The sequence below is a fragment of the Brachyhypopomus gauderio genome, chromosome 2 (assembly GCF_052324685.1).
Source record: "Brachyhypopomus gauderio isolate BG-103 chromosome 2, BGAUD_0.2, whole genome shotgun sequence".
In the NCBI taxonomy this organism is placed as follows: Eukaryota; Metazoa; Chordata; class Actinopteri; order Gymnotiformes; family Hypopomidae; genus Brachyhypopomus; species Brachyhypopomus gauderio.
The window spans coordinates 48,299,263-48,324,012 of NC_135212.1; the positions used below are offsets into that span (position 1 = coordinate 48,299,263).

Genomic DNA, 24,750 nt, shown 5'->3' on the forward strand with positions numbered 1-24,750 from the left:
TTTTCCCACTACAAATCTTTGTAGTGTCTGAGGTGGGAAAGTTAAATGACGGCCAACTTTGACGGTTTGGATCAGGCGAGTAACCTGGTCAACTTTAATGGGGATTGTAGGTTTCGTGCCCGAGTACCAAGCGTTCAACGTCGAACGCTCTCTCGCAGGAGGGTAAAATACGGGGCTGTTCCGCGTGTATAGATACATAAGGACCGAGTTAGATCAACTGTGCTAAATTAACTATGTTACAGTGTAGAAGTAGACTACAATTCGTTCAAAAAACGAATTGTAGTCTACGTCTACACTGTAACATAGTTCAAAAAACGAATTATAAGCGGACCGGTGGCTTTCGGAGAGGCTGGCCCGACGTTGACCTGACGAGCCTACTTGCCCGAGAAACGAGTGTTCGGATTCAGCTCGGTGCCGATTTAGCGGTGTTGGATAAAATTACACCGAAATTTTTAGCTGAAATTACCGTGTTACTGATTCAAAAGTTGGTGTTAATATCCTGGAGTTAATATTATCTGCAAAAGTCTTATGCAAAATATTGCAAAATGTTATTCTGGAATAGCTTCAGACTTTTTTGTTGAGGGTAAAATAATTTTCATTTTAGATAATGAGATTTTTTGTACTACTTGATAAACTGCTGAAAGTGTCAGATGAGATTGTGACAGAGGCGGATAAATAAGGCGTTGCTGATCTCACAACCTCAAAGGACATCTACTTTGTCATGTGGGGTCACTGTGATGGTCAGTGATTTCTTGTTGCATGGCACATTATAAATGTTATTTTTGCAGCTCTACAAGTCTGTATATTAAAGTATGTTTTCACAGCTTCTGTCACAGTCTAATCATCTCCCAGCTTGACAGATTCAATCTCCATATCTTCCACAAGCAATGACAGTCACCATGGTTGATCTCATCTGAGTGAATCACGGGCAAAAAAGATATTCAGCACCTAAATATGTAAGGCCATCTTTAAGTCCCCCATAATAAGATTTTCTATCTGCATGTTGTCAGTAAACATCATTACAGTAGCCATTTTATTGGGACATTTATCTTCTAGCTGGGCTCATTTTTGCATTTTTCTGGGCCCATTTATGTGATGTTTTTTTATCTGTTTAGCTGATAAAAGACATTCTCTTCAAACCAGGAGGGATATGGTGCTTAAAGAATATGAGGATACAGGAAGTACTTGTGACAGCTCAGGAAGGCAGAGGATTCATATGCTTGCAGCTCACATGACAGAGGTATTTCTTAGGGCGTACTCACACTAGGCTCCGGGCCCGGGCACGGTTGCCTGCCGAAGCACGGTTCGTTTGGCTAGTGTGAGCGCTCCAACCGTGCCCGGGCCCGGATCAGTGCTCGGGCCCGCTTGAAGAGGTGGGCCAGGGCACGATTCATGTGGACTCGGGCCCGGTTCGCTTCTAATCAATAATCATAATCAGTACATTATTGCTGCATAATCCCACCAAGGGCCAGATCTATCTGTACGCCGCCAATGTTTTTCTCCCTTTACTTTTCTCTGTGTAGTGTCTGGGGAGCTGGGTTTAAGCTGTGTCTGATATCTGCTGACAGACTAAGACATGGGACATTTTATTTGTCTGGTTTAGTCTCTTTGGTCAAGGCAAGCATAGTAAAATCCAACTCCACAAGCCCAAAGACAGAGATGGATGACTTTAGAGTGTTTCAAAATCAATGCTTCAGAGTATATCCACAGGAGGAACTGAGCAGTTAATCACATCACATCTTAGCATTTGTTTCATAATACTTTAAACTTCAAAATAGTTTGTGCTTGTGACAGGGGTTAATTGTTCCCTCCTAGTGTAACTGCTGGGATGACTGTATTTTTGAAGCATTGTTTGAAGCAATGCATCAGTTTTCAAATTCATTATAAACATTTTAAGAAGCTGACAAAGTCCCTTGTGCTCACACACCAAATAGCCACAGCTTCTCATTGGGAATCACTGGCCATCAAAAGCATTGAATCTGGCTCTGTCAGAACTGTAAAGCTGAATGAAACTGAAAACGATTTTGTTTTGCGCTAATGGTCATCTTGACATGTCCACAGAAATGTGTCACACTATAGTTGGGTAAAATAGGTTATTGTAGTGGTTTCACTAATGTCTGTACTGTTAATTTGTCATCATCCTGTTGAAGTCTGACATTTATTTTATAGTGTTAGAAATGGAAGTTTTTTTCAAACACATGCTGTAAAACAGTGAAGCAAGTTAAATAAAAGGCTTGACTGTACTGTACATAGTACATAGTGTGGCAAATGCCTGGAGCTCAAGATTATACTGTGATCCATAATATGACAAGGATGACACAGAAGTGTAAAACTTCGATATTTTACCATCAGTTATAATTTATAACTTATAAACACTCGACCAGCATGGCGAGGTAGCCAACCATCCCTCTATGGAGGCCGGGTTATAGCTTTGTACTGCGGTCTGACTACTGCCCTCTAGTGAGTATGACAGTATACAGCATAACTCTATTACTGTAAGCATGCGAAAAGTGAGCGGAATTGAGCTTCCGTACCAAGAAATAAGCGTTCAAATTCAGGGTGGCGTGTTTTTAACGTGGGGATTATTGTGACCGCGTGGCCAGTCAATCCCACGGTAGCAAGCGGACACGACACACACCTCAGCTCAGCTTTAAGAATTTTATTTTCTCTTAAAAATTTGAACAAGAGCAAGTTCCCATAAAAACGATGCACAGTATTCAAGTTACTCAGTTACTTCATCTAATCTTAATCTAAGCCTCGCCCAACGGCACTGACTAGTGTCCCCGCCAAACCACCTAAAACCAGCAGGTGCCCACCACATTCATATGTCTTCATATTCAAGTAAGGCAGCGCATTTCTCTAAAGAATGTACAGATGTTACGTAAGAAAATACATTATTCCGGCTCCACAATATATATTGCACTATGGTAAGTATGTTCTAGTCGATCTTGAGTTATGCAAGTTCATTTCTCTTTCTTCCATGTACAGGTGTTCCCTCGAGCGTCGCCTCAGTCTAAACGGTTATGGTGAGTTTTCTGTGTCTCAGTCTGTTATGCGGGTTCGTCATCACATTGAGGGTTTTTTTTACCCGTCGAAGTGTGTGACAGAAGGGAGGAGAAGGGAGGAGCTGCTCACTTAAACACTCCCAATGTGCGCCGCATTCGTCGGTCAATTTCTCCGCAGTCCCTGGGGCGAGACACGCGCGTGCAGTCTCGCGCGTGCTGCTAATCGATCCTGTAATCCTGTAAAATGTCACACTATTCAGACTTCACGTTTTTCACGTTACCATTTATTCATAAGTCATAAGCGTTCAAAATCGTGGTGTGTTTTAATGTCTTTCTTGTCATGTTTGTGTGTAATCGGTCGATTTCTCCGCGGTCCCCGCGAGACGACGGAGTGTGTGTCTAAAACACTTAACGTGACTTTATGTACTAAAACAACAGCTTATGCACGCCAAACCTCTCACAATAATTACTGGCCTCTCACAATAAGTACTTTCTACGTCTGAAAGGACAAACCTGTGATCAAAAAGAATCCAATCATTTTTACGTTAAGCTTTTCCCTCCCGTTTAAACCCATTATAACGGAAAGGCTTAACGTGACTTATGTACTAAAACAACTAGGGGCTCAAAACGTCTTTCAGTTTTTACTACTCATACATATCCTACTTTCTATTGCTGAAATGTTCCACAACGATGTAATCATTTTCAGGTTAAGCTTTTCCGCCTTATAACAAGTTTTAAAAATGCGTCAAATGCGTCGCTGCATTGTGATTGAGTGTTAAAACGACTTTAAACACTCGTTTTTATTAAACGGGTTGTTTTCCAAATCCTCGACCATCACTTGTACCCGTCCTCCCTCGTCACAGAATGATTTATTTACAGGACCCACTTCACTAAATGTTTATCCCCAAGAGGTAGGCTTGAGGGGGCCTCTAAAATATAACGGGGTGAATATATAGAGTCTCAAAGAAGTCACAAATGTATTTATGGACTGTAGACATTCTGGAAGGTTAAGAGCTCCACCATGCGTGTATAGGATCACCTTCCTCTACCTCATGCTCTTAAAAACTAATGGTCAAACTCTAAATGGGTGAAGTGATTGGATAATCAAATTATTAAAATTCTCATTTCTTTGAAGTTACAACTACTAACTTTAATGTATTTTATATAATTGGTTTATCTAAGATTTCTACTGAACAGTTAAAAGAGGTTAACAATTTCTTTACCCTAAACACGAGTTAAGGAGCATTTGATTGAGGATTAATGCAAGGAAATTTTGAAGAGAGTAATGAAACAACAGACATTTGATAGAAGTTAAACTCAGATAGCCATACATTACTGTCTGATTAACCTTGGACATAATAGTAGGCCTATGTTAAAACATATTACTTTGTGGAGCTGTGGGAAAAGAGGACATGTATATCTGTGAATGTGTCTGTGCGATGCGAAGATGGTTGTCTTGGTCAGTTTGAAGGTTGATGGAATTTAGGTTCATGGTTCCTTGAAGTACAACCAAACTGGTAAGAGGTTTAAAACTGGTTTAGGTTCTTGCATTCCAACCTGTGGAAATCAGAATCAATCCCAAATGAACACAAGCATATAAGACATAAAGGAAAGACATGTGAATTCCTTCAGTATGCCCCTTTCATGCTACCTACTCGAGAAGGACAGAGCAGGATTGTTAACCTCTACCACGTTCATGCAAGAGTACTGGCCATGCACACCTACTTCAACAAAGACAATCTAGACTGATTTCTAGAAGGTTCTGTCTCTATTCTGTGTAGCAGACTTCGAGAGACTTCACAAAAATTAGATAGTCATACCACAAGTACAAACTCAAGACAACATACAATAATGATAAATACAATATAGAGATGACACTTCTAATTCAAGAACGTTGTACCACAAGTCTCTCGTTAGTCCTTTCAGCTACCTTGGAGTCTGGTTCAGTGAGTCAACCTCATGAGTCAAATCCTGGATAATGTCCTTATAGTCATTGTTAGGGTTAACAACATTAGTGCAGCATTCAGAGCTTATTGCTGAACAGGAACAAACTTGGCTGAATCATATATAAACCAGAGTTAGTTGCCTTTGCATAATCATCCTGTGTATCTGGTGGAAGTAATATCAAGAGAATATTAAAAACACTCCACTGTTCTTGTATAGATGAGGACAGACCTGATATTAGCCCTTGAATAAGAAACAATTGTGTTTAAGAGTAATCTGTGGATGTCAGTGATGTCTTCACTAAATTCCTGGTATTTAATGCTCTTTCATAATTTATTATTAAGAAATAGGGTGGACCTTTTGGAATTTTGGAGCATGGAAATTACATTTAAAGTTATCCAGCAGAGGGGGCTGTAGACCAGTCGTTGCAGAATTACAGAATATTTTATCTAGTTCATCTAGATTTGCCAGTTACTTCAGTAACTCAAAATGTTCTTGTTGCTTTTGATTAATTTGATCCAATAGTTTTTCTTCAGTTATTCAATTAACTTGTATGGTGGAGGATGGGGGGGGGGGGGGGGGGGGGGTTCTACATGCCCATTAAAACTAAAATTGTCCCATGACAAAAGTATGACATTATAACTAATGTAGACCTAGCACCTATACATTGTGACAGAGCATGACACACTTATTAACCTAGGACTAGCACTTACACACTGCAGCAAAGTATGACACACAATAACACAGATTAAGTTCCCTGTGAAAAAGAGTGAAGGACACAATGGTTAAAGATGTAGGCAGTAAATTAGGGTGGCCCTTCACTGTAGGCCATTGTACTACACTCCTCCAGTTTACAGAGCAAATGACCACTTGTGTTGAGAACTCCCTTTTTACAGAGCGCTAACTGGACCAGAGCTAGCAGTGAATTAGCCTAATAAGAAGTTATCACTAGACTGTAAATTTTAGAGAAGTATGTGAATAGAAGTAAGACATAGACTGCAGCGTATTTTGAAGGATATTTAAAAACGGAAGCAGTCGGACTGGATCCATAGCCTAATTATAACTGAAATGAGTTAGCTACATTTTAGATGAAGGCAGAGGCAGTGTGATGGACTGACAGAGGTCACTGGAATGTCAAAGCGCATGCTGATGATGTCATCAGTGGATCGAAAAATCACGGTGTGCAGCCTCTGGCCCAGTCTCGTCCATGTGCCATGCTAGGTTGCTAGGAGTCTTTTCTTTTTAGAAACTCCACATAGCTAGTGTGAGGATGCTAAAAAAACCATCATGATCTTTCAGTTCTCTGTGAGCGGCCCAATAGCAGTGGCTGTGTCACTCTGACCTACAGCACAGCACCGCCAGCTCTTCCTATATTGGCTCATCATCATTTCAGGCTCAGAGCAGAGTGTCTCTCCCCTAACTAAAGGAGACGATTCATGATGTGTCTGGCAGGAAGTCTGTGTGGCTGTTTTGGGGTGGAATTTTTTTTTTTTTGTTTGTTTGTTTTTGCCTTATACTTCATCGTGTTCCTTTTTAGCAGCAGATGTTTGTGACTGTAGCCTACAGGAACAGGTGGTGCGTTTCCTGGTTGCGTTTGAGTGGATATGTTCGGCTTTGCACTTTGCATGACGCGTGCAAACTGGCAAGATATGCAAGTGCCATCTGTCAATCGCTGTGTCTTATACGCCACATCGTGCTGGAGGGGACATGCGGGGACATGTCCCTGCCAAACGTGGTGGCCGGAGACATTATTAGGACACCGGCCATTGCAGAGATGTCAAGTGACGAGCCGTGGACAAAGGGAAAATAAATATGGGGACAAAGTTATTCTGTAAAGGAACATGACAGGATTGGTGTTAATTCAGCACTAAAGTTCCTTTACAAAAGGAACAAATATTCTCACTCTACCAGTTAACGAGTTTCTTCGTGTTTCAGTGCTTTTGGGAACCAGCAGTTTTTACAGTAGTCTGTATAATGTATGCACATTCTTTTCAGTGTTAAATTACATTTAGATGATGGTGTTTTTTAAGCACACAAATCCTCAAGTCAACTTGAAATCCAGCTGACATGCCCCCTAAAGCAGTAGTTACAGAAGAATATAGACTCCTTTGAACAAAGGACGGGGCTCAGCGTCTAAGCCCCGCTAATTTACTCGGGAAACTAACATTTGCGTCAGCAAGTAAAACCCGAGCAATTAACAGCTCAGTCCCTTCATGGCCCTTCTGTGGAGTGCATGGCAGGTTCTCGGCTGTTTCCCATGGTGTACTTAATAACACTTCTTGCTTATTTCATCTCCAAACCTTGGCGAGATGGAGCGGCGGGAGCTGTAGCCCAGCCGTGCGTGTCTGAGGTTGGTTTAGAGCCTTCAGCGGTTGTCTCAGACTTCTCTGGCTCTGTGCACTAATGTTGTCTCAGCTCTCAGAAATGCTAATTTGACCCCAATCACAGGCACAATCTCACTTGCACGTCACGTCGACTCTCTGTGTGCCTTTTTTCTTCTTCTCTCTGTCTCTTTTTGCATTAGAGGGAAGAGCAACTTTGGAACACGATGATTTGAGCGCACGTTCGAGAAGACAGTGTAGGCCCTTTTGCAGCATTCCTGCAATTGCATGCATCGGCTGCATGTCATTATAGGATCTGCGTGGTATGAGGATTTTTACGTTTTGGCGAAGTGCACGCACACATGAGTGTGGAAGAGTTTTTGGATCAGGCTCTTAACGAAGATGCCAATAAGCAAGGCCTGGCATGTGCCTGCAATGAATCATATTAAAACATACGCCATCGTGTGTGAGCGGCTCGCATCGCTGTCTCATGATGAATGGTGCACGTTGCGTTCGTGGCAGATACTCTACAGGAGACTATTCAAGACTCCTCGTGGAAGCTGTCATTATGTTGTCGCGAACCGGGGTCCATTGTTGCCTGACAGCAGATGGCTGCTTTCAGGTCCCTCATCACGACTGTTGCACATGCCGTCTTCTCCGAGCTGCTACTCTCAGCTCTGTGTTGAAATAGCAGTTCCTGTCCTTGGAGAGCTGTCTCTCTCGGAGGGAAAACCAGTCTGGCGTCTCAATTAACAGCATGTACTCACACATTACAGTTAAAGGATGTCTTTATCTGCCAGGCTATGTTCTCTCACATCGTCCTTCTAGAAGCAGTTACAGGGTTATGAGATGGTGTTTTTGACCATTTCTCTAATTAGGGCATGACATATTAATATGCATGAACTCTTTAAAGGTCACAAGATGCCACTGACATTTTGGTCACCTAAGATGAGCCATCTTTAAAGTGAATGTCAGTTTTATATATAACACACAAAGGATAAAACCAAATGATCAGATAGTAGGAGGTGATAAATCTTCGTGTTGGCACTGAAGACTTTTCCCTTAAATAATTAAATCTGCTATTATTATTATTATTATTATTATTATTATTATTATTATTATTAATAATAAATTATTAAATGTTTTGTTGCACTTGAGAACAAGTCCACTGGGTCACAGGTGCAACTAGGTTTACCCAGATTCAGAGGAACAACAGAAATGCCATTACACAGCTCACAGGAGCTTGGTGACATGGCTTTGCTTTTATTTGTGATCGTGTCTATTTTTTTAATTTTTTAACAAGCACGAAATGGCTGAGCTACTGCTAAAATGGACGTGAAAGAAAGAGAAGAGAAGAACATGTCTGTTGGAAGTTCAGCAAACAGTATGGTCCTCTGCACTAAGCATATGTATTTATTTTAATGTCTTTCCAGAACAATATTGAAACATGCAGATATTTCTGGAAGTCACAACACAGTCAGTTTCAACAGTTTGGTGGAGGAAGATGTTTGACCATGTTTTCTTCATCCCCACCTTCTTATTTCAGAAAAAAAAAACTGTTTTTCTGTGCAACACTCTGAGGGCACATCAAAGCCAAAAAATGTTGGACACTCTGCACCTTGCCTTTAGGATGCATGTAGGCTTGTAGCAGAGAGCATAAAATAGATCCTAATTTTGAATTCTGTTTATAGATCAATCTAGGCAAACTTGTGCTACGGCAAAATATCACAACACAGTTATTCTCACAAATCTAAAAAGTAGCACAGATAAAATCCCCATTCACATAGGTTTGATATCCATGCGATTTCAGAAATGCCCTGTTTTAACAGATGTTTGTTGCCAATATCTGAACATCTTGATTTAAAAACAACACTGCTATTGACTTTATCAAAACAGAGAACATAAACCCATTCAAAGACCTAAACCAAGAATCTAAAATCATGCTATAAAAACTCTGTTCAAATCATTACACAGAAGAGATCTGCAATTGAAACCTTGGTTTAGATTATTAGTGCTTTAAAAATGGTTTTAATTCAATTTGAGCTAGGCAGTTGATAAGGACTTGCACATCCTTTTAATCTAGCTTTAAAACCAAAATAATTGCCCAATGTGAGTAATAACAGCTATCAGGTTGAGTTATATGTGATTCTGCTTATGTAATTTGAAGATTTTAAAATAATATTTTAATTAGAACTTTGGAATTATAAACAGTGCAGTGCGTTCCTCTGCTATTGGTCTCTGTTGTTTTGTCATACATTTCATTGACCTACAGACAACCTGCAATGTTCGTCATTCCCTTTATGTAACAAAACAAAACTGGGTTGTTTGGAGATATTACACAGTTTAGGCCTTTCTTATACCTGAGAAATCCATAAAGACACCTTCAAGTCGGCAGGATACTTCCAGAATGTTCCAGCTTTACTTCACAGACAGTCAAACGATTACTTCTACTACTTCTCAAGCCATAGTCAAGTGGTTCTGAAAAACACGGGTACCACTGTCTCTGAATCACTTGGTGGGGGAACACAGTTCTAGTTTCAAAATGTACTAAACCCTTTGTGTGCGCAGGGTGACAGCTGACGTGTGTGCACCGTGATCACATCGACACCATCATCCGAGCAGCCCGGGTCTTGCTCACTGTGAGAAGACCCATTGAAGACAAAATCCGCTGACTTACAAACACACCACACTGCAACACGGAGATAGTGACATGCATCTACTCTTCAAAGCCATTAAGATTCGGTCTTGGTGATGTTCTGATCTACAAAGTTTTGGTTTAGAGGAAGTAAACAGTTTTTACAATGCAATTCACTGCAAAAGCAACAGGGTATTCCATAATGCTACAATTGAAAATAAATAGCAAAATGTCAGAAGTACAGGACCAAAAGAAATAATGCAGCAAATTCAGAAAGAGAAACTACATTATTAGTACTAACCCATCAAAGTGAACAGAAAAGTATCTCTTCCAAAAAATCAAATTGTCAGTCATTTTTGAAGTCAGCAACTTCCACATTTGAAGTGTTGTTCAAGGTTCTTTGTTCCGATCTATTTTGACCACTTTTTTTTGCAAAATATTGAACATATTGCTTTATGATGTTCTGATTATTTTTCACAAGAAAAAACAACCTTTTGCACCATGGTAGAGAGATTACATGTGGACATATGTGGGTCAAATCCTCAGATATGCAGTCAGTGGGACGGGATTGTCTTCCACCCATGTCGTTCCCTCAGAGATCTTCGTCATTAGGAACAGTTAGTAAGGGCAGTCTGTCCGGAACCCTCCGTAGAATGCCCTCACGGTGTCCCGCGCGTGTCGTGGGCTACTGAGCATTTCCTGCTTATGGAGCCTCCGTTCGAGGACTCGAGTGCTATGTCTGGCCGTCTCGTTCTCAGCGTGCGAGTACATTTAAAGTCATCGTCTCCTATTTACACGCAGATTTCAATAGGCGTGGCCACCAGGATGCGGCCGGCGCCGTTGCCGTTGCTGTCACGGGCAACGCGTTCGTATCCGTGGGAGGAGGAGGGTGAGCCGTTGGTGGACACGGAGTAGTGCGCTGCCACCGGCTCCATGACGATGCCAGTCTTGGTGCCGGTGAACCCGGGCGACAAGCTCTGCTGCTTCAGGCGGTCCGCCAGCTCATCCTCCTCCGAGGAAGAGGAGCTGAGCTCGGCCAGGTGCCCGCCGATGGTGCCGGCGTTATTGGCGTTGGCGCCGCCCCCGGGCGACGTGGCCGCGTTGCCGTTCTCCGTGTCCAGCATCCAGCAGTGTCCGAAGTAGCCGAACACGTCCTTGACGGAGCAGCGGCGCTGCGGGGCGATGGCCAGCAGGCGCCGGAACATGCGGAGCGCCTCGCCGGTGAAACGTCGCCACTGGGACGGCGCGGCACCCGCGCATCGCCGCAGCGTCTGCCAGCGCACGAACTCCTCGTAGAAGGTGTCGCACGGCATGGCCTTCTCCCAGGGGAAGTTGCCCGTCAGCATGCAGAAGAGCAGCACGCCGAATGCCCACACGTCCGTGCTGTAGTCCACGGAGAAGCCCTCCTGCCGGCCCGCGTCGCACAGCTCCGGCGCCGTGTACGGGATGGTGCCGCTCACGCGCTTCACCGGCGAGCCGGCACGCCGCGTCATGCCGAAGTCCGACAGCTTCACCTTGCGGCACTCCCGATCGAAGATGAGGATGTTCTCGGGCTTGATGTCACGGTGCACCAGCTTCTTGCCGTGCAGGTAGTCCAGGGCGATGGCCACCTGGTGCACGCAGCGCTTGGCCACGCACTCCGGGAGCCCCACCTGCACAGGAGGATGAGACAGGGGAGACGGGGTGAGCGACTCAATGCTGTTACCCAACAGCGGTACCAGGATCCGCACTGGCGGGCCAGGACTGGAGCAGCGGTAGCAGGAGTCAGCAGTAGACCAGGGACCCACTGTCCCACGCCAGCAAGACTCCATGGAAGAAGTGATACTCATTAAGTAGCTTGGAGCTGATATTTGTCAAAACACTATACAAACACAAAACACTGTTACAAATATCCCATGAGGTTTCAGGAATGAATATTACACTAAGAAAACATTTAACTTGCTCACACTTGAAAATACAACTGAGGATTTTATTGTAAAATCTCATCTAAAATTAAAATGCAATAACAACCATTGATTAAAGTATATTATATGAGATATTATATAGGCCTAATAGGTATTGCTCTTAATATAAATTCTTAAGTCTGAAGGAATAAATAAAAAACTAATATAATGGTTCTATTTTCTTCATATCAACACTCAATAAAATAATGTCATTCTTTTTAGGAATAAGTCTTCAAAAAAAAATCTTTTGCATTGATTCCATTGCTTGACAGCATGGGCACAGACACTTTTATGTGCCTGAAGTTAATCATATGTCTCAAACTGGAACCTGTGCCATTTTGTGCCACTGATTTTGTTTGTGCTGCTACAGTTTTTGAGAACTTTATGTGGGTAGATAATACATGTGAAGTTGGTACCCCATTGCGCCAGTGATATAACAAATGTAAAGAAGCTTTAATATGTCAAAAGTAAAGCAGCAGAGATTGGCATGAAGTCATAGAGACCAAATTGGTTAAAATCTGAGACATACGGGGTACCAACTGCAGGATGCTGCTCACATCTACACTGCTAACCTGCTTTAGCTCATTTGTAGCTCCTTCTTGAGACGAGTCACCCTCAGCTCACTCACCTGTGGGGGAATGATGTCGAAGAGGTCTCCAGCTAGCGCATACTCTTGGGCAAAGATGTAGTACTCGTCTGTCTCGAAGGCGATGCCGTACATGTTGATGATGAAGGGGCACGGCGAAAGATAGAGCGAGATGCTGTACTCCCTTAGGAAGCTTTTCAGCTTCGTCGTCTTCTTCCGCAAGAACTTCAAGGCCATCTTGGTGCCTGTGGGGAGAAGGTGCCAAGGAGTTATGGTGGGTAAGCGTTTAGAGCCTCACTGAGCCAAATACAAAATCACAGCAAATTCACTGCGAATTCTGCAGAAGGACAATGTTTCAATACGTCGCCAAAGTCAATAGATTTCCGGAGGAAGATTTACAAACTATCTAAGGCAAATTCTGTGTCATCCAATGAAGGCTCTTCTAAGATGAATATGCTCCTATTTTAAACGAGATTTAACGGGACATAACTAGCTACGTATCTAGAAAATACAGATCATGTACATTTCTTTGATTATTTATAAATCATAATATAAATAAATATTGCTACTGTAATAGACTGAAAATTCAGAGGATGTGCCTTTTTAAGGTGTGCGTCTGAAGATGTGTGTTAAAGATGTAAAGACACGTGAAAGACGGTGTCATTATTATGCCACTATTACGATGCTCAAAGCACATGCAGAATGACTTGAGCAATTCGCACTTTTTCTTCTAGCTTCCATTAGACCCTTTGACTTCATTAATTATGCAAAAATGTCAGGAAGCAGAAGCGGATTACAGCTCTGCTGGGAGACGGCTGTGTGTCTCGGTCCAGCACGCCTGTCCAACTGAGGACAGTCCTGGATGAGCTAAGAACATCTGGTAAAAAAAAAAATGATTTCTGGCATCCCCATTGCTGATTCTACCTCTTGAAATCGCCAGACCACATTCTGAAATCCACCACTGAGTGAGATTTCCTTCAGGGCTTTGTCAAAAACATTTATGTGGAGGGCCTGAATTGTGGGAGGACTGCGGCCTTTGTTTTTACATAATGCAAAAGACACAGATCAGGACATAGGCCCGTCTGTCAGAGCAGAGGCCCGCAAATCAAAACAAAAACAGCTAAACAAAAGCCATGAACGACCATGGTATTGTCTGCTGCCATGCCAACGCTGGCACCTGTCCAGAGCAGATATGTCACTGAGTCTGAGAAGCAGAGAAGCGGAGTGGTGTCACGTGGACCGGCGCGCTATTGGTGCTGGTGAGGAAAGCCAACAACATAAAAGCCTGTGTCTGTCAGGTGTCTTCGTTCTGACGTCTGAGTTCTGAGTTGGCTTTAAACAAAGTACACAGTAAATATTCATGATGATGAGGTAATGTAGGTGGAGGGTTACTCAATGTGAATACCAGAAGAGAAAGGGGAAAAATATTAATTTACCGATGCTTCAATTTTTTCTGCTTCTGTGTAGTCCTCTAAAATATTTATTCTGACATGATTAGTCCTCCCTTCTGTTAGTCTGTGTAATGCTTATTTCTGACGGGCAATTTTTCTCCATAATGTAATTACGCTCAACAGAATGTGGAAGTATATAAGCAGGATCTTTTAAACTATGCTACCAATTAAAGAAACTGCAAGTTGTCATTGTTGGGAAATGGTCGTGAAATGACAGGAATTTCTCAGAGAACTTCTATTATGTGTAGTATATTCCTTTACATCACATATACTGCAGAAAATAAATGCTAGTTTGAGTGTGTGTGTGTGTGTGTTGAACATTACAATGTGACCATCGTTAAGTGCACTATTATGTCACCATGTTGCATTTTTCTCTTATTAAATTGCATAAGCCAAAATATTTTCCTCTGAGGAAGAGGAGCTGAGCTCGGCCAGGAGCTGATGATGGCTGTGCCTCCGTTGGTATTGGAGGTGCCACACATTTTATGGTTTATTGTCTTCAGGAGTGGGAAGAACTGTTTTCATTGGCTGTGGCCCTGTTTGGGCAGTCGCTTCTAGACCCCAGCAAACCAATGGGAGGCTTGGTGGAACCCAAAGGGTCTATTTTTGTATCGTCTCCTCCTCAGAAAACTCACCCATTGCGTAAATTCATGGCGCATAACTAGAACAGACCCCTTTCAGTTTCCTTCCTGAGCTGCCTGTTGATCTGGGACGTGGGAGTGAGGGTGCTTAGGGCCATCTGCACAGTACTCCCATGTTGCAAGCCCCTAAGAACACCTCTGTATGGAAAAAATGAACCGGGCTAAGTGTGTCGGGGGTTTGGGGTGCCAGCAGATGGTGTGTTGCTCTGTGGGTCCTTCAATAGTCCTCAGGACCCAAGAAGTCAACAGCATGGGCTCTACATGCTGGAGGGGCTGACACGACAGCAGAAGCGCCAGTGTCGTGTGACCCAGGCTGTTTTTGCTTTGGGCTTTCAAAGGGCGTTAACACCGCAGCTAGGAACAGATGGCTGGAGTCTGACCTCTGTCGCAGGTAGGTGAGGCAAATGTTCTAGGGACAGAGTGATTGGATGGGCGGTCTTGGCGAGTCTCGTGATCTTCTGTAATACTGATCTCTATAGACTATACTGCATGATTATTGGAACTGAGATTTGACACACACCGTCTATAAGCAGCGGGCCATTAAGGAAGTGGAGCACCGGGGCCCAGGGGGAAGATGAAAGGGAAGTGGCCACGCGCAGAAAATGCAATAAATCACAAAGGTTATGCATCTAAGTATAACTCCTGGGCAGGTAAACATAAAAAAGTGTTGTGTTCTACGTGATTAAGAAGGCTTTACCATAGCTACACGTCTTGTGTGTGTATTTACTGTAGAACTACTTTGCCGTAGGAAATAAAGACTCCTAGAATAGGACAAAATAATCATTAAATAGTAAGTGAAGAAACGGTCGAAGAAATTGAGAGCCACACGCCTACCTCTGATCTTGTGGACGACCAGATCCACCTTGCCATAGGTTCCCTTGCCCAATTCTCTGATAACCTCATAGTATTTATTGATGTCCAATTTCTCCAGGTTCTGGGCTGCAATAAGCTGCAGCTCCTCCAGGATGTCGATGGAGTCACGGGACACGAGGGGGGAGGAGCTCATTCTTCCAGTGGGAGGAGTCAGTTACCACAGGTGATGTGCTGACCAGCAGTTCTTACCACATGAGGGGGGACAGGAAGAGAGGACAGGAAGACAGATGAGATTCCTGTAATTAGGGACACAAAAGGGTTTCAATTAGTTTATTTTGCCGCTTTCACTAGAACAAGATTGCTCCAGTTCTCTACACAGACACATGTGCACTAACGTTATCATGAATTTCAAAGTGACAAAGTTCAGAGAAGGCTGATATCTAAACCACACAAGCTAATTGTAAACGTTGGCATTCTGCAGTAAACGCTGATCTAAATCCGTTCCTTGCAAGCCCTTTCACTCAAGATCATAGGTACTTTTTACACAACACCGCGAAAGATAAGACCGCAGTAACCAAGGCGACTTCCCTCTTAAATCTCTCCAACACATCCCTCCTTACTGTCTGCTTGCTCTTTACTTTTGTGACACAGGGAAAAGGGTTTTCTGCGTTACATAACACTAATTAACATTTAGCTTAAGCCCATTTGGGATTGTAGTAATGGAATGAACAGATCTGGACTTTCATGATATAATTGGCAACAGAAGGTCAGCCACCCTTAAGAACATATATGCTGTGTGTGTGTGTGTGTGTGTGTGTGTGTGTGTGTGTGTGTGTGTGTGTGTGTGTGTGTGTGTGTGTATCAACACTACAGATTACATTTGCGTGTGCGTTGTGCTAGGATCTTTGATGATATATTGTTGGACTGTACTCAGCCGGTTACTGCATCCCCACCATCAGCCAAGAGAACAGCATGATTTCTGAATGGTTGAATAGACTTAGTACCTATGGCCTGCCAGTGCTTGCTAATGAAGACAAATGTGTTGAATGAGACAGGACACATTGCACATCCTCTCCATACACGCCATCTGTGGACATCTGAGAGTGTGTATGTATGGGTGTGTATGTGTGTGTGTGTGTGTGTGTGTGTGTGTGTGTGTGTGTGTGTGTCTCAGTGAGAAAAAGCGAATGTGTGGTGAATGCAAAAGAGAGGCTGTGTGTGTGTATGCATGTGTGTGTGTGTAGTCACACGTACAGAAAAAGCACCCTTTTTAGCTAGGCCATAGTTAGATTCCATTTGTTCTGTACTGTGTACAGATAATGCTCCATCACTACACACATACATGCACACAAACACTCCCAAAATCAAAGTGTCATGCTTCAAAGCTCTCTGCATTTCTTAGTCAATCGTGTTCCTTTGCAACATTGGTGAGATTTAAAGAGGACAAATATAGATTACTGTAATTCATGGGAACAGTTTTGATAAGGCATGGCTTTGTGTCAAACAGTTGCACATGTTGTGTTTGCCTGATCCAGTGCTGATCAGTCTCAGGTCAGTCTCAGGTTAGTCTCTCCCAGTATGCTGGAATCCAGTACAACTACTTGCCTCACGCCACCTTCACTTGAGAAAATGTGCTGTGCAATGCTGCCTCTTTCCCACCCTATAAACCCAACACTACACCACTCATACACCACACTAACACTACACCACTCATACACCACTCACACCACCCATCAAACCAACACTACACCACTTATACACCACCCTAACACTACACCACTCATACACCACCCTAACACTACACCACTCATACACCACCCTAACACTACACCACTCATACACCACTCACACCACCCATCAAACCAACACTACACCACTTATACACCACCCTAACACTACACCACTCATACACCACCCTAACACTACACCACTCACACCACCCATCAAACCAACACTACACCACTTATACACCACCCTAACACTACACCACTCATACACCACCCTAACACTACACCACTCATACACCACCCTAACACTACACCACTCATACACCACTCACACCACCCATCAAACCAACACTACACCACTCATACACCACCCTAACACTACACCACTCATACACCACCCTAACACTACACCACTCATACACCACCCTAACACTACACCACTCATACACCACTCACACCACCCATCAAACCAACACTACACCACTCATACACCACCCTAACACTACACCACTCATACACCACCCTAACACTACACCACTCATACACCACCCTAACACTACACCACTCATACACCACTCACACCACCCATCAAACCAACACTACACCACTTATACACCACTCACACCACCCACCAACCCACATCACACCACTCATATACCCCTCACACCACCCACCAAACCAACACTACACCACTCATACACCACTCACACCACCCATCAAACCAACACTACACCACTTATACACCACTCACACCACCCACCAACCCACATCACACCACTCATATACCCCTCACACCACCCACCAAACCAACACTACACCACTCATACACCACCCTAACACTACACCACTCATACACCACTCACACCACCCATCAAACCAACACTACACCACTTATACACCACTCAGACCACCCACCAACCCACATCACACCACTCATATACCCCTCACACCACCCACCATCCAACACTACACCACTTATACACCACCCTAACATCACACCACTCACACCACCCACCAACCCAACACTACACCACTCATACACCACCCTAACATCACACCACTCATATACCCCTCACACCACCCACCAACCCAACATCACACCACTCACATACCCCTTAACACCACCCTCCATCCCAACACTACACCACTCATACATCACCCATCACCCCAATACTACACCACTCATACCACCCATCATCCCAACATCACACCACTCATACCACCCATCATCCCAACACTGGACCACTGCACACATCTCCACTGACTGCTACAAAAAAGGCAACACTTCAGGAATCTTTAGGCTAACAAATCAGTGCTGCCTGACCTAATCCTCGACAGAGCCTTGTAAATGTAATAATCATTTGTAACAGGTTAATCGATGTTATAGTGGCACTTTACAAGACTGGGCTGTCACTCCAGCTTCAGATGTGAAGATGTCCATGTGTGCGACATCTTTATAAGTGGAGCTCAGTGATATTCTATCTGCCTTACATATTTTGTGCTTGCCTTTGCATTTACACAGGTTCCAGTGTGTTAAACTGTGTTCTCTACATAGCAGGGACTCTAACAGTGGGGTCTACAATATTAATGGTGCCACAGCTGTTTCTTTGCCCTCTGTGCTGCTTCTTTAACCTTTAAAACTTTGAGTCAAGCTCAAGCTGCTATACAACATAGCAGACTCAGACGGTGTATTAAGATTGTTCTTCTGTGTGTGTGTGTGTGTGTTTGTGTGTGTGTGTGTATTTGGATGGGTATTCCCTCTCCACTGAACAGCTAATCCAGCAACAAGCAGTCATCTTCAGGCGGTCCTGCTGACTCAAACCAAAGCTACAGGCAGTATCCCCCTGATCACAACACAGTTCTCTACAGCACAGGCAAAGCCTCAGAGCACCAGCCTTGTTACTCCATATGGAAATGTGCTTGTGCAAACGAACAGCACGCTCATGATCCACTGCTCGCTCAAGGAACCTTCAGAAATGCATTTTGTAATAATAAAGACTTTCATTCATCACTCACTGGCTCTCTAGCTTTTATGAAGCCTGGAGCTCTTAAAACAGCGGGTGTTCTTCGGAAACTAGTGCACTTGCTTTAGTTAAGCATGAAATTACAGATACCTCACCTGCTACCAGTTCATGCCACAGAGCTACAAAGCTAAAAAATACTGAGTTTCTGTGTTAAACAGCAATGATACATTCATCTATATTTATGTGGTAGCAATTTGTAATCTATATGTACATTTTCTTCATAATTTTCAGTGATTCATGTTGGTTATGGTGACTGACCCAAATTATCTGTAGAAAGAAAAAGCAACAGCATCAAACATGTTCATATAAGCCTTCCTGCCAATTATGTTACAGTGAAAATGCCAAATCCTGATGATAACTAATGTGCTGTATCACAGCACTGAAGAGTCTACACACATGTCTATGTATTACTCCCTCTCTTCGCTTTCAGAGTCTTGGAGGCAGACCTTGCAGGCCCTAGGAGGGCCAGGTTACTTGCTATTCAGCAGCTCCACCCCACACCTCCTCCACACACACACACACACACACACACACACACACACACACACACACACACACACACACACACACACACACACACACACACACACACTGTGAACACAGTGTTCATGGAGCTCTGGAGCACATTAAGTACAGCAGGCCGGACCCAGTGTCACCAGCCCACTTGTCCTCTGGATCTCTCTGTTGTGCTTCATCCACTCTCCTCCTCACTCACACCAGACGCACTTTTCTCCACAAATGCCTGGGACTGTGCACATCCTAGCTCATTTGCATATGAGCTTTGTAGAAATGCCTCCGAGGACAATTTTATAACAGCTCTCCTCCACAGGTCACTGTAACAACCTTGTAATGGCAGCTCTACCCAGGAGACCACTGTAACAGTCTCGTTATGACAGCTCTGTGCAGCTGATCTCTGTAACTGCCTCGTTATGGGAGTTCTATGCAGGAGGTGACTGCAATAGTCTCGTTATGACAGCTCTGTGCAGCCTATATCTGTAACAGCTTCCTTATGGGAGTTCTATGCCGGAGGTCACTGTAAGAACCTCATTATAGCAGCTCTATGCTGCAGCTAGCTGTAACAAAACACATTATGACAGCTCTGTGCTGCAGCTCGCTATTGCAAAGTCAACCTAGTAAGTGCCCACTAGAAGTATAACACCTCCCTCTCAGCCAACTGCTTGGCTAAAGTCAGACCCGCAATAATGACGAGGTGTGAACTCAAATAATGCTCGCTCACAAAACACTTTCTTCCCTTGACAAACAGAGAACACGGGATGTGCCTATTTTTTGAGCTTAGATCATCTCCACACTCCAGTGTGTGCATTTAGAGAGTGAAGGGGACGTGAAGGTTTATTGCTTGTTCAATATTTTGTGCAACTCTGTCAGTGGTTTTGAAAATGAAGCTACTGGCTGCTTTCAATCAGTGTATTGATCAGCTGTCAGTGTGTTAATAGGCACGGCTGCCTGATCATCACAGCACCATCCAGTTAACATTCGAAGAACCTTTCTTATGTTTGAGATTTGTGCTGTGTGTGTGTGTGCACGAGTGTGTGTGTGTGTGTGTGTGTGTGTGTGTGCGTGCGTGTGTGTTTCATACTTGGATGTGTGCATGGGTGGTTTTCACTATCATACTAACCGCAATTTCATGACATCTGTGACATTGATCAATTAAAACCTATCTGAGCCAATGAGATTGAAATCAGTTTTAGCCCTTGAAACAATGAACACAATGCTGACAGACATTAAAAGATGTGCTATTGTCACCTATTGTTCTTATCAGTGTTAGTCTTCCTGTGCAAATATAATGTTAAAGGCACAATGTCATGAAAATATTGTTATCAAGAAAAGCGAAGGACACTGGTAAGGATACGGCTGTGCAATTGCATACATTCGTGCAGCATCAATAGAACGACTTATTGAGTACAGACGGCTCCCAGCGTTACTATTGCAACAGACCGAGGTGAGATCAACAAAAGCAGGTTTGCTTTTTAAACCAGCGATGTGAGATTACGGGACCGATCCCATAGAAAAATGCATGCATATTCGCCACGAACGAAGCAAAGTAAAACCCTTAATTAAGCACATGTTTGCGTTTTCTAATAACATGTTAACATTAAGGTCTTCTTACCTTTCAAAGCGCACCGCACACAACAGCTTCCACCGGCATTGCGTTCCTTGGCAAACTTTGATTATGTAGCCATTCGCGTGAATTCAGTAGAAACCGACCTTTGCTGTGTGTTTTGCACACTAAAGCACGTAGTCTCGTATTGCGTTACTGAGGCACGCGGGAGCACTGCACGTCTGCAAGCACGATCACCTTGGGTATCTCGTGCGTGTGGTGCACCGACTGGACTACCGATTGGACCGGCCTATTGTCTCCTCGCTGCTGTGGATGCGACTAACGGCAGCCAGGGAGATGGTGTAGCACCAACCCACCGCACCTACCGGCCAATCCTAGCTCAGACTGAGAGCGCTGCCGAGTCCGTCTGTCTTGGACGGGTTCTGTCTCCGTACAGACTTCTTTTAGCGTTTGTTCTGCGCATGGAAAATGAGCAACTGCATGGTGGCTGCCGCGGTTTTGGTACACACGGGCACAAACAAAGACATTTACAGCCGTCTTTCACATCATTTCACCTCTGCCTTTGTGATAAACGTCGTATCGAGTCCACCCCTTTAGTATTCAATGATTTATTAGATAAAAACAGATAAATCACTGTACCTCCGGCCGTTCATTACTAGCAATTGGTTCTTGTTGCTAATTAGTTGCATTCACAGCACAAAATGAGACAAATCAATGAACAAACAGATAAAGCATAGTTAAGGTTGAATCATTTCTGCAACAACATGATGGTGTTTGGCATGTCAAAGCCAATAACTTCTTACGAAATCAAATAGCTGTTTATCTGATTTCTAACAAGTGCTCATGAAGCATTTTTATGTTTGTATATATTATTTCAGGAAGCCATTCTACAAGGCGCCCCTCTTCCTTTTGCCATTCCAGAGGAACTACAGACCGGTACAGGTTCAGCATTTACCCTACAAGAATATGATTCATTTATTTGATTTCACTTATTTAACCAGAAAGGTGTCCCATTACCTGGAGAGGCACTGCGGAGGGTCATCATAGCGTACCAAAGGACCAAAGGACAGTTATTCAATTTGACCTAAAAACCGTAAGTTAAAAGTATCGATGCCCGTAGCACAAAAGTCTCTCCCAAGACTTATTTTGTTCTCCATTGACAACAACTCAGCTAACTTTAGTGATAAATCAAACTAATTTCACGTGGGTGGTTGTGTGCGTATATTACCTGCATTTCCTCCATGGGCTGTGTTTACAGGTTCACATTTAGACTAAGCACACTGTTCCCTCACTTAATCATGCAGCCTCTTTGGTGAACATCCCAGTGCTTCTAGCCAAATGCTCTCTGAACCTTCACGACCCACTCCACTGGGCCCACTCCACTGGGTCCACGGCACTACTGCAGACCGCTGGGCTACTCATCCAACCAGGATTTACTTTAAGCAAGACGGGACAAGTTCTTTTGGCACTGCGGAGCTGAGAATAACCCAGGGTATGTATTTTAGGCTTAGCACAACATGGCTTCCAATTAGCTAAAAGGATTCTAGGCCTACCTGGATAAGGAGTTTAATTATTTTACCATTCAAATTTTATTTATTCATCTATTTAGATACAGGGCCAGCAAATGAGTAAATATACATGTATGCTACTCTACAGGCTTCAGTCTGCCAGATACTCGCTCTCCATTTTTCAGTTCCCTTGAAATGGAAATAATGAGGTCTCCTGGTCCTCTCCTCAGAGGTTAAACTGACAAACAGCCCAACACACACACACACACACACACACACACATACGATCACAAAGCTTATGCCATCAGAACACCTGTGCACATCAGTCTCTCCTGTATGGCTACAGTTATCTCTGTGGAGACTACCTTGCCTGAATACAACACAGCGGTGTGTAGAATGGCTGATGGTGTTTGTGTGCTGTTTGTCTCTGTCTACTCCTGATTCATCTCTCCAGAGATGTGGCAGGTGGGATCTACTTGCTTCTTCTTTTGAATCTGATGCATGCAACCAATTAGAATGAATCCTGCCCAATGAAACCACACCGCATCCAGTCACCGCTGCAGAACGCACGATGGCTGCATTCACTGAAGCAACGCAGTTACCATGCAGGCCCTTTCTTTGTCGTTTGGGCTATGATGACTTGCAGCCTTGTGCTCTGAGCGACCAGTTCTGACAGTAGGTCGAAGCACATCGCTGTCACAGTCAGCCGTGGAGCTGATAGGTCCCAGGCCTCCCAGATGGTGTCCTAACCATACGTTTGCTCTCCCCCACACATCTGTACGCTACAGTGCCCTTCCAGTCCAGAGAGTCCTCGGCTCCGCTCGGCTCCTCATCCCTGCCACTATCTTTCCTCCTGCTTCTTCTTCTCCCCTTCCTGTTTCACTTGCCGTGTCCTATGCTGAGCTCCTCTCACAGTTCTAACACGCTGTAAAAGATAACCACTCCCGATTCCTCACTGCCTACTGCCGTCTCCCGCCAACCCACAAAACAAATCCAATAAACAGAGGAGTTACATAATTGGTTGATTTTCCAGGGGGAGGGGTCACAGCAGGTCACAGTCACAATGGCCAATGTTGTGGCACAGTTTTGGTGGCAACAGACGTGGCGATGGCCCGTTAGGAGAACGGGCGAGGTCAGCCGGCACACAGCCACGCTGCAATCTTAGACAGGAACACTTTGTCTCCACGCAGCCAAATGGGACTGTAGTGCACACACAAACACACACACACACACACACACACACACACACAAACACACACACACGCAAACACACACACACAAACACACACACACACACACACACACACGCGCAAACACACACACACACACGCACAAACACACACACACACACACACACACACACACACGCAAACACAAACACACACACACGCAAACACACACAAACACACACACACACAAACACACACATGCAGACACACAAACACACACACACGCTCACACACACACACACACGCTCACACACACACAAACACACACACACACACACACACAAACACACGCTCACATATCTCACTAGTGTTCGCAAAATGTTTTCAGAAGGCTACAGAACAACCAGTGATTGTCCACCTCCAGTGATTTCAAATAGCTAGCGATGCCGTGCAGGTCTGGCCCCAGGTGCAGAGGGGAAAGGCAACTGCGTGTTACATAACTGACCTGAGCTGCTTACAGCGTTGACCCACTTCCATGCGGCACCTGGAGATGCGGGGTGGTGCGCACGAGATGGGCAGCTCAGTCCCTCTGTCCTCTGAGTGCAAGGCATGTGCAGCGCGTGACATTATGGGAAGAGCTGCCTGCTTAGGTTCAGATAGAGAGGGAGAGACAGATAGAGAGAGAGAAAGGCAGAAAGAGGGCATGAGCAAGAAAGACAGGGAGAAAAGGCTGTGTGTGTCCAGCACCGCACACCACCGCACGTGTGAGGCAAGAGAGAGCTCCAATCATGTAAACCCACCTGGACAGCAGACTCTGCTCCACAGTGAGGTCAAAGGTTGGCAGGTGGATGTGCACAAGAAGCGCCTGCTGTTCAATTGCAAGCATAATTGAGTGTGTGTGTG

At 44.1% G+C, this 24,750-nt stretch overlaps 1 protein-coding gene and 1 long non-coding RNA gene across 4 annotated transcripts; one reads left to right on the forward strand and one right to left on the reverse strand.

Annotated features, from left to right (window-relative positions):
• The first annotated feature begins 2,634 nt into the window (after window positions 1–2,634).
• LOC143508572 (uncharacterized) lies at window positions 2,635–19,029 on the forward strand. The gene is made up of 4 exons (XR_013129381.1): window positions 2,635–2,808; window positions 2,989–3,026; window positions 15,458–15,562; window positions 18,840–19,029. It is a non-coding gene; the product is annotated as an uncharacterized LOC143508572 (long non-coding RNA).
• On the reverse strand, window positions 8,603–24,750 carry unm_sa1261 (un-named sa1261). Of its 3 annotated transcripts, XM_076997195.1 has the most exons (5): window positions 24,648–24,750; window positions 24,353–24,489; window positions 15,361–15,635; window positions 12,477–12,679; window positions 8,603–11,557 (listed from the first exon to the last, which is right to left on the reverse strand). In XM_076997195.1, exons 3-5 carry the CDS (start codon window positions 15,530–15,532, stop codon window positions 10,697–10,699), a joined length of 1,236 nt encoding a protein of 411 aa, XP_076853310.1. In that variant the 5' UTR covers window positions 15,533–15,635; window positions 24,353–24,489; window positions 24,648–24,750; the 3' UTR covers window positions 8,603–10,696. The 3 variants fall into 3 exon arrangements, with proteins under 3 accessions (XP_076853310.1, XP_076853309.1, XP_076853308.1); XM_076997194.1 differs by lacking the exons at window positions 24,353–24,489; window positions 24,648–24,750 and adding an exon at window positions 23,281–23,614; XM_076997193.1 differs by lacking the exons at window positions 24,353–24,489; window positions 24,648–24,750 and adding an exon at window positions 21,219–22,008.

Bases quoted from the DNA above. Each gene is read 5' to 3' on its own strand.
- unm_sa1261 (XM_076997195.1), bottom strand. From the start codon at position 15,532: ATGAGCTCCTCCCCCCTCGTGTCCCGTGACTCCATCGACATCCTGGAG. The intron at 12,680-15,360 runs GTAGGCGTGTGG...TTCTCCCCACAG, and splicing joins GGTCGTCCACAAGATCAGAG to GCACCAAGATGGCCTTGAAG. The intron at 11,558-12,476 runs GTGAGTGAGCTG...CCTCCTGTGCAG, and splicing joins TCGACATCATTCCCCCACAG to GTGGGGCTCCCGGAGTGCGT.